Source organism: Manis pentadactyla, chromosome 3 (assembly GCF_030020395.1).
Source record: "Manis pentadactyla isolate mManPen7 chromosome 3, mManPen7.hap1, whole genome shotgun sequence".
Taxonomy (NCBI): Eukaryota; Metazoa; Chordata; class Mammalia; order Pholidota; family Manidae; genus Manis; species Manis pentadactyla.
Genome location: NC_080021.1, coordinates 166,620,982 through 166,631,829, shown reverse-complemented (window position 1 = coordinate 166,631,829; position 10,848 = coordinate 166,620,982). Strand labels below are relative to the sequence as shown.

Here is a 10,848-nt window from a genome sequence, read left to right as displayed (position 1 = left end):
CTTCATACCTAATCCCAGTTATTCTTTGAAATTTGGGAAAATTATATGTGTTATCACACAATTAAGTCTACAGTTTGGGTAGAATCACTGATGACAAAATGCTAATCTACAGTATGAACACAAAGTTGAACAGACAGATTGCATATAGTTGGGGCTTCTAAATGATTGTTAGGTAAAAGTATGTGACCAACAGTGTTGTTGATTGTACACTAGGAAGTTATGGCCTATGTTGTCCCAAGCATTTGGTTCGACCTAATATAAAAGACTAATAAACCTTAATAACTTCTGGAAAATGAAATTTTGAATCATTTAAGAGTACAAACAACATTAAGTGTTATCAGACTTTATTGTAAAATTTAGCAAAGTTTTTCTTGTAATCCCTGACCCCTTGCTCTGAAAACAAAATCAAAAACAATTATTGCTTATTTTTTCCCCCTACAATATTTGTGCCACCGTAAAAGAGGGAGGAAAATTATTATAATAAATAAAAACAGAGATGTGAGAGAGAAAGATAAGTCAGTCCAGAAGAGAAATATTAGGGGCAACAGAAATACCATCAAGCAGTTTCAAAAGAAGCTTCTTTTAAAAGGTCATATAAAAAAAAATCACACCAAAAAATATAGCAGCAGAGAAGGATAAATACTAGTGAATTGCACACCAGTCCCATGCAGAAACAGGGTTGCTAGCCAAAGCAGTAGTATTCAGAATCCAATTTGGGATGCTTGTGCAGTGCCTGTGAGTCTTCTATTATAGAGCTGTCACTGAACTGGTCCAAGTCTGATGGGGTCTGATGGCCTGGGACATCATCTGCCAAAGTGTCCAGAAAGCTCCCCACGGAGATGCCATCCAGTCCATCACTGCCATCATGTAGGCTGTTGTAGCTGCCACGCAAGGAGGTGCTCTGACTCTCCAGTAAACTGCACAGGCTGCCACTGAGACTGCTGCCTCTGCTGGTAATGGTGGCTTTCTCTTCAATCATCCACTTGATGGACTCAATGTTCTCATTGATAATGAGCAACTGGCGCATGAGCCTGACATCTGTGGCTCGGAGGTTAACCTATGGAGAAGAGGGAGAGAGGAAAGACATGCCAGTTATTTTACATTCTTGAATTATCCAAAGTTTATTTGGATTCTGCCTTCTGCAGTCCATAATTTTAAATTCACATAATAAAATATAAATTCACTTGATCTCCAGATTTGTCTGAAAATTGCTGACCAATGGTAGGGGTTTGGTTAATCAACTCAATTCCTGCCAGATGCATCAGACTCCAAAAGAGACAATGAAACTCCCACTGCATCCCTGACCCTAACTATGATGCATGGAAAAACATACTGAATGCCAGGTTCTCTGCAAAGAAACTTATTTTTGGGCCAGATTAGTAGCTCATCCATGTTTACTTGGGAATAAGTAAATTGTCTGGATACTGAGAGGTGGGGAAAGAGGAATGTGTAGAAACTAAGGACTCATCATCATTGTAGCAACTCCTTTGTTTTTGAGAGGTAATGTGCCAGGGTTCATTATAAAACTTCAATATTCATTATAGTAGTAACCTTATACCACAGATATTATTATTTTTATCCCCATTAAACAGATAAAGAAACTGAGATCTACAGAAAGGAGGTAAGAATACAGAAAAGGTCTGTACTCTTTATGACTTTATATGACTTTATATATATAGAGTAATAAATAATGCTTTTATTTTTAAGAGGAACCAAATAACTTTAGTATTCCATGAGTCCAAAGGGTGCAAAAGGGTACAGACACACTAGGCTGATGGACTTCACAAGGTGATCTGGAGAGATATTTTCTGTAAATCTGATTATTTGCTTCAGAAACGTGAGGGGTAATCCCAATCAAAATTGGGGTATAAGACTCTAAGGAGGTTCTCTAGGTGTATAGTCCTTCCCATAGTTGTAAGTTACTTCAGGGAACTCTGTCTTCACAGCCACAAAGCAGAATTCCTTTGTTTGCCCTACATTGTAACAGGAACATTGCTAATGTCAAGGTGTGGTGGTTCTGGGCAAGATGAGGAGAGGGCAGCTGCAAGAACTCTTACAGGAATCCCTGTTCTTGCTGGAATTGAAGAGCTATGGCCCCTTCAGAATGCTGGAACTGGGAAACTAGGATGCATTTGGCCACTAGAGATCTAGGTTACATTCATTATGGTTTGAAATGTATTCCTGTTTTTTCAGTTGGGATCCTTAATCCAAGAGGCTGGGCCTTGATAATTCTCTCTTTAAGATACAGGGCTCATTCAGACTTACGGGTGTCTAGAATTAGGTACTTGGTCATGAATGACTCAAGCCATAAGGGAGAAAGAAGCCTACTGTCTTCAAATGTGTGCATCCATATTTTTTAAATATTTCCTGGTTAGGAGTTAATCTATACTGAAGATGAATTTTGGATTGACTGAACATGATGAATAAATATTAGGAGAGATGGAATTTCTACCAATGACTTCAAAGATGTAGGATAGTAAATTAAAAAATTTTTAATTTTGCTAGGATATTACACAAAGTGACTTTTGGGTGACTTCATGATTTTCTCTGAGAAACGCATGGAAAATAAAATGTCTAGAAGGTAACAGTGAAAATCATTTATCTCTTAGGTGTTCATGAACAGAAGGATATGAACTTAACAGTGCTTTTCTATCTGTGGCATTGTTGTAGTGGCCTTGCAGTGATGTGTTGAGGAGCGAGGCTTTCTGGAAGTGTTTATTTTCACATTCACCCACACCACCAGATGAGTCATCAAAATACTTTCCAAGTTATACAAGTAATACAGCATTGATAAATCACCAACCACTTGTCTAGATCCTCAGAGGAGCCTAAGTAAGCAGTTTGAGCCAAAATAAAATCCTTCAGTTAGGCATCTGCAGATGATGAAACTTGCTGTGCCCATTGTAGGCATGGTGCAGGCAAAATGAGACCGTTTGCCTGCAGCGCCTCACATGAAGCACAGCTGTTCTTGTTCACGTCTCCACCCTGTCCCATGAAAATGCTCCTGCTCTTGCCCAGCTCTGGGTGTGTTTCCTGTTACTGCTCTTGCTTGAAGTACTTGACTCTTTTTCTCTCCAAGTCCTCCCCATTCTTGAAGTCCTAGTTATTATATCAAGCTACTTGCTGATCCCTGCCTTCTTCTACTGGACCACTTAACCTCTATCATCCTTTTAGTTTGTATCTCACAGGATAGCTGGATTTTGTATTGTCTTAATATTGCTACATATTATTGTGTCTTGCAGCCATTTCTTCAACTGATTTTTAAGTTCCTGAAGCCATGTCTTAACATTCCTTCCATTATCTTAAGATCTGTCTTGATTGAGTTTTTAGAAATAGTCACAATTTTAGGGTCTATGAAAGTTCAGCTCTTAAGACAGTAATAATACACATTCCCAACCAATGTATGACTCTGGGACTAAAACACAATTAGGTTAACTTTTTTTTTCAGCAAGATTTGTTTCATTTATAGAATGGCTACATCAGATACAATTTTTTTCCATTTTATTGAGCAATGCAAATAAGAAGGGAATAGATTATGAAGTAACTTAAAAGCGTCCTTTGACCATGAAACAACTTATTTAAATTAAAAAAAAGTCTTTTTCTTCTGAAGGTAAACATTCACAGGTCACTGAACCAGTGCTGGGAAAAAAATGACGGAAGCAAGTCAGTTAGAACGTGTTGATCTGGCTGACAATGATTACAGATTTAACTATGTCTAACTCTGTGTCCTCCTGGGGAGAGAGTAAACAGCTACGGAGTGTGGGAGCGCCGGGCCAGCCAGTTCACACGGCTGCCTGTCCATTATTCCCTGGAGCTCCAGGCTGCTTCACCTGCCTTCCCTAGAAGGAAGGTGCAGTTACCCTCCTGCTGACGGACCTTGGGAGTCTGAGCAGTCCGCGGCAGAGCTAAATCACACTGTCACTTCTGTCCCCAGTAGCTGCCCTGCCTTTCCTCACTGTTATGCATGTCGGTCCTTAGGAAGTCTGGCCGTCAATTAGGAAAAGAGTAGACTTGCTAGCTGGTAGGAAACCGCCGTTCCTTCACATGAGATCTTTGAGGATATTGAGAGTTGGGGTCTCACCTTATCGTCTAAGTGTCCCCTCCTTGGGGAGCCCCTTCCTGATCAATCACAGTATCCAATCCCCCTGCCTAGTTTTATACTACATTCTGTTTCTTCTCCCCTCCCCAGTATTTATGACTAGCTAAAATACTATTTGTTTTCTGTTACCACCATAAACATGATAAGCACCACAGAGGGCAGGGGGCTTGTTCTGCTTTTTTCACTCACCACTCTGTGTCTAAGGCCCAGAAGAGTGCTTGGCACATAGTAGGTACTTGATTAGTATTTATTCAAGGGCTAAATGATTGCTTCAGATTAGACCATCTGTCAGGAACAGCCCTCTCTTGGGTTTTGCTGTGGGTCAGTGTTAGGTGACTTGACGGGAGGACAGAGGAAAGTTCTGGAAAGAGCATTTCAATACTGAAGCATTCCCAGCTTGCAGTATCATTCCTATTCATTTATGGGATTCAAACACGGCATGATTGGTGCAAGGTTATTCCTAGTTTAAATGTCCAGATTACAAAATATTATCTCTGACAGGAAGTGGATTTTAAGGTGTGAATCACATTCCAAACATCATTCTGTTTGTTCCAAGGTAATAACTGGTACTAGCACAGTATGGGTGTTATGTAAACACATGGCGAAATGATTTAAACAAAGGAAACAAATAGGACATTTACCAAAGGAAAAAAAAAAGTTTGCACTGATTGATCCAGAGAGATGGATGTCCTTTCTGCTTTTGCTCTTCACTCTCTCCCACCCCAGGCTCACAGTCATCCCGGGGTGATTCACCTTCATACTTAACAAGTCTTTCGTGCTTCAGCATTGTAGTGTAACAGGTCTCCCTACTTTAGACTGAATGAATGCTGAAATTTCAAGTCATTTTTGGACAGGTGGGTAACTGGGCTTATGGTAGAACTTGTAATGAAGGATCATGAAAGAGCAAATATTCTTAATAATAAACATTTCCAGATCTATGTCTTCTTCAAGACTATCATATTAATACTTGAAAAAAAACAAAGGTTTATGAATTGGCACAATGGAATCCAAGAAAGAGAGAATGTGGTCAAATTACTAAGTACTCAGTTGCTAAAACTGAGTTTTAACAAGTTGGCTTCTTTTGCTGTGTTATGTGAAGATCATGACACTGGGTTCTCATCTCCCACGGCCACTGTTTACCTGTGTGACCTTTGGGCGGACTGGCTTGGCACACAGGACCTCAGCTTTCCTGTCCAGGAGGAAAACTCATGGGATTTTATTCTGAGGTCCATTGAGCTCCAGTATTCATTGGAGGTGCTGAAGCAGTCTGTGAACAAAGGCTAATTTCTGCCCAGTAATGAAAATAGAATTCAGTTGAGGAACCCACCTGTCACTTTGGTCTGCTTTTCATATTGGGGTTTCATTTGAGGTATTATTTGATGAAAAGATGCTGTACATCAGATCATCACAGGATTTCCCTCCATTCTGACACCGACTCTGATTCTTTTGTCATTCCTGTAGCCATTTTTTTATTTCTGCTATGAGAAAATTAGGCTACAGAGGCGACAGAACAATCAGTTCTTTTTTGTTCAATAGCTCCAGAAAAAGATGTAGTAAAAATATGGCTACAGCCAGAAGTTTGAGTTCTATGTGAATTTTAATCACCTTATCAGAAATTGTGCAGTAATAGTAATTTTGGTTCTTGCCATTTGGGTTTAAATAAAAATCTTCTTTGTGTTCTGCTCTGGAATAAACATATATCATCTTAAATGTGTCTATAAAGTAACTGATACGTGCGCATGAGCTGCTGAATATGCCTTCCAGATAGGGACATTGTTCACCCTACTAATCATATTGGAGGTTTGGACAGCGTATCTCCCATAAAGCTCTCCATTGCTATTTTTATCCTTTTATTTATGAGAATCCACTAATCAGGTAAAAGCAGGCCATCTCATACTTATGCATTCCTATTGTAAAATCCACATTATCCATGACCTAAATCTCACACGGCCAGCAAACTGTAACATGAATTAGAAGGGAGAAAGACTATTTTGCAAGTCCACAAACATGTACATAAAGAAAGGAAAACAGATGAGATTTGCCTTTTAATGTGATACTCTAATCCTAGTTTCTGATTAAGAGAAACAAATCAGCATTTTTTTTTCAGATTCGTAATTGGTAGAAGTCCTCTTTTCTAGCCATATTTATTTCCAAATACACAAAAAATTCAAAAGCATATGTGTGTATTAAATTAAAAAGCTGTTGTAAAGGTACTTGGGTATTGTTTTAGTAACAGTTTATCCTAGTTTATTCAAATGCTCCCTTCATATAGCCTCCTGTGTCCACATTTGCTCCCTCTCCAAATTCACCACATCCTCAATTTGATGGCCATAGGAGATTTTCTGCCTACCCATACTTAAAATTTCCAGCAGTTTTATTAATAGCTTTATAAAACCCTCCCCTGACTGTTTTCTCAGAGGGTTTGTAAGGATATTATTGTCTCTCTGCAGTCTGAGAAGACATTGTACAACATTCCCATCTACTGCTTTTGGTTTGGAATGCTGCAGTAGAAAAGCCTGCAGCCCTATACAAGTCAATGCTATTCCACCAAAGGTTCTCTCCACTTTTTCTGCCAGTTGAACATTAACAAAAAAATATTGTTATAACTGGGCAACAGAGGAGAAAGACAAAGTCAGCTTTCTCTTTCTCCATTTGTGTTGTTTATATGTGGAATTGAACAATAACTAAAACAGTTCATTCTTTTCCCTAAACCTTATAGAACAGTAATTTCCCCAAAGACTACGTTATATACATAAAAACACAGTACAGCTGACTGACTTATGTTGTTTTTGATAAATTAGAAAGCTGCATCTGGTGAATTTGAAAGGGTAACATGTGACCCCGCTGAATCTTAAACATAAATTCTTGCACCAGGCCTGCTTGTGAGAGCTGTGTAGTTTCTGCTGGTGTGTCCCCTGATTACAAAAATAAGACAGGGAGCTTCTCAGTCTTATTCCATCAGATTCTAGGTTCAGTTGATATTTGGGTTCCTGTGATGTTAGTGCCTGTTCCATATTCTAATACACTTAAAGAACTGTTTCCCTGAGTGCTTTCTCTCTAAATATATATATGCAAAGTGTAATTAGGGCTAATGAAAGAGATTATAAATCACCTAAGATGAAATTCATTTGGAATGATTTAACAAAAACATGAAGTTCCCACATTTGTGGCAGAGAAGCTCACATAAACAACACAGATCAGACAAGAAGTGTTTCCATTAATTTATAGTAAATATTCTTCATGCACATCTTTTCTCAGTTATTTTTTGTTGTAAAATCTGATGCGTAATCTACTGTTAAACTATTTTTCATTGTAATGCAAATTATATTCATTAAACCAGAACTAGTTTCAGCTTCAGGATTAGTTAGGTGAGAACTTTATTGGTTTGTCAGTGATATGAGCAACTTTGCTATACTGGATAATAGGTTTTGGATACATGAAGAATATCTCCCATTTTTTTGTGTGTGCTGGTGATAATGTAATAGCTAAGAACACATGACAGCTTTTAAGTAACATTTTCTCCATTTTAAGATAATGTTTATTTTAAAACTATCTTAAGATAGTCAACAAAATAAAAATCAAGTCCTGATTTATAGTGCTTTCCAGTTTCTGGTGTAAATACTCCTACCTTCACTGATTTCAAACTACCAATGTGATGTTACTAAACACAGGGTTGGTAAGAAGTGATTCATAGCACAACATTACATAGTATTCTCACTCTACAGGTACAATAAATGTTTTAAATAACCTCAAGAAAATAATTAATAGTAAAATGTAAAATAGTTAAAAAGTGATGAGTGTTGATCTATTTTTCATATAACTTATTAATTTATACTTACATTACATTTTTTTGAGATATAATTGATATATTGTGTTATATTTGGGAATACAGCATGATGATCTGATACATGTACATACTGTGAAATGATTACTACAATAAGTTTAGTTATCATCCATCACCTGATGTAGTTACAAATTGTTTTTCCCTTGTGATGAGAATTTTTAAGACCTAGTCTCCTAGCAAATTTCAAATATTCACTACAGTATTATTATCTTTAGTCAGTATGCTATACATTACACCCCCAGTGTTTATCTTGTAACTGGAAGTTTGTACCTTTGACCACCTTCACCCATTCTGCCTACTCCCACCACCAGCCTCTGGCAAACACCAATCTCTTCCTCCATATCTATGTGTGTGTGTCTTTTTAGATTCCACATGTAAGTGAGATCATGCAGTATTTGCCTTTCTCTCACTTTACTTAGTGTTATGCCCTCAAGGTCTATCTACCTTATAATATCCATCTCTGTAATAACAGAGAATCCTTTTATATGCTAATTTGTTTGTATATCTTCTTTGGAAAATGCCTTTTCAAGTCCTGTAGCACATTAAATCCAATTATTTGCTTTTTTTTTGTTTAGTTGTAAGAGTTCTTTATATACACTGGATATTAACCCTTTTACAAATATGTGGTTTGCAAATATTGCTCCCATTCCATTGATTTTCTTTTCACTTTGTTCATTGTTTCTTAGTAGTTCTTCTAAAACTTTGAGAAGTTTTAAAATTTGATGTAGTCCCGCTTGAGTGTTTTTTGTGCTTGTTGGCCTGTGCTTTTGGCATTATACCTTAAAAAAAGTTCCAAATTCACAAACCTTTTTTCTCATTTCGTTCTAGGAGTTTCATACTTTCAGGTCTTCCATTTAATCTTAAATCAATTTTTTTATATCCCTGTATATAGTGCAAGTTAAGGATCTGACTTCATTTCTTTGCATGCATACCCAGTTTTTCCAGTACAATTTGTGGAGGGTACTGTCCTTTCTGTATTGTGTAACCTTGGCACCCTTGTCAAATGTAATTTGACCTTATATGTGAAAATTTGTTTCTAGGCTCTCTATTCTGTTCTATTTCCAATGTCTCTCTTCATGCCAGTACCATACTATTTTGAGACTATGTAGATCGATACTACTATAGCTTTGTGAAATGCTTTGAAATCAGGAAATGTGAGACCTCCAGCTTTTTCTTTCTCAAGACTGCTTTTGGCTGTTGGTTCTTTTGAGATTCCATATGAATTTTAGGGTAGTTTTTCTATTTCTAGAAAAATGTCATTGGGATTTTTATTGGGATTGCATTGATTCTTTAGTTTGTTTAGAGTAGTATGGGAATTTTAACACTATTTAAAACACTATTACATCTTCCAATACATAAACACAGATTGTCTTTCCACTTAACTTGTTTCCTCTTTAGTTTCCTTCAGCAACACTATGTAATTTTCAGTATACACGTCTTTTACTTCCTTTGTTTATTCCCAAGTATTTTATTCTTTTTGATGCTATTATAAATGGAATCATTTTCTCAATCTCCTTTCCATATTGATCATTATCATTGTATAGAATTGAAACGAATTTGCATGTTGATTTTATATCCTGCAACTTTGCAGAATTTATTAGTTCTATCAGTTTTTTGTGGGTGGAATCTTCAGGGTTTTTTACATAAAAGATTATTTCATTTGTGACTAGGGATATTTTACTTCTTTTCCAATTTGGATGCCTTTTATTTATTTTTGCTTTGGCTAGAACTTCCAGTACTGTGATGAATAGAAATGGTGGAAGAGCATCCTTACCTTGTTGTTTATCTTAAAGGGAAAGCTTTCAACTTTTTACTGCTGATTATATTAGTTGTGAGCTTTTCATATGTAGCCATTATTACGTTGAAGTAATTTCCTTCTGTTCTTAGTTCATTGAGTGTTTTTAGCATGCAAGGGTATTGAATTTTGTCAGATGCTTTTCTGCATCAATTGAGATGATCGTGTGGTTTTTGCCCTTCAGTCTATTAATATGGGGTGTTTGATTGATTTTCCTGTGTTGAACCATTCTTGCATTCCAGGAATAAATCCTACTTGGTCATGGTGTATATAATCCTTTTAGTTTATTTTTGAATTCTATCTGCTAGCATTTAGTTGAGGACTGTTGCATCAATATTAATCAGGACTATTGGTCTACAGTTTTCTTTTCTTGTAGCATCTTTGATTTTGGTATCAGGGTAGTCCTGCCTCATAAATTACTTTGGAAATGTTACTCTTAAATGTCTTGGGAGAGGTTTAGGAGGATTAGATTCTTAAATGTTTGGTAGAATTCTCCAGTGAAGCCATCTGGTCCTGGAATTTTATTTATAGGGAGGTCTTGATTGCTAACTCAGTCTCCCTACTAGTTAAATGTACATGGAAGGGAAAATTTCTCCTTAGCCCTTAGGATCACTAGCTCTGTTAGAAAATTAAACTGACAAAGACATGTTAACAGGAGAAAAGCATATAATTTTTTATAAGCTTTATGTGACATGGGAGCCTGCATAAGGAAATGAAGACCTGAAAAATGGTTAATCCTGAGTGTCTTTATGTTAAGTTTGTTGAAGAGTGGACAGTCATAGAGAAATATGTATGACCTAATAAGGCATATAATAATAGGTATAATAAACTGGGGAAGCCTTAGAGAGGCCTGTTTGTTCACATTCTTCTCCAGGTCCCTTATCATTGGAGGTAAGCATGCTTCTTCCTTTGGAGATGGGAAGGGCACCTTTCACATTAAAGTTTTATGACCAGTTTCAGGAGAAGAATGGAGAAAGGTAGTGAGTGACATTCCTGCTTCTGCTGTTCTCTCAAACTCTCTCAGCTTAAAATATTCAGGATACCAAGGTGCTGTTTTTTGGTGTAGCCTCTCCTAAATGTCATCAGATGTTTCATTTCTTTTTGATTCAT

General features: G+C 36.9%; 1 protein-coding gene across 1 annotated transcript in view; it reads right to left on the bottom strand.

The window, feature by feature from the left end:
- Positions 1–327: 327 nt before the first annotated feature.
- LURAP1L (leucine rich adaptor protein 1 like) overlaps positions 328–10,848 on the bottom strand; it is a 49,543-nt gene continuing 39,022 nt past the window's right edge. Inside the window, exon 3 of the mRNA XM_036926662.2 lies at positions 328–1,057. Within this exon, the coding sequence (XP_036782557.1) occupies positions 683–1,057 (375 nt within the window). The 3' untranslated portion in view covers positions 328–682. The remainder of the gene's footprint in view (positions 1,058–10,848) is intronic.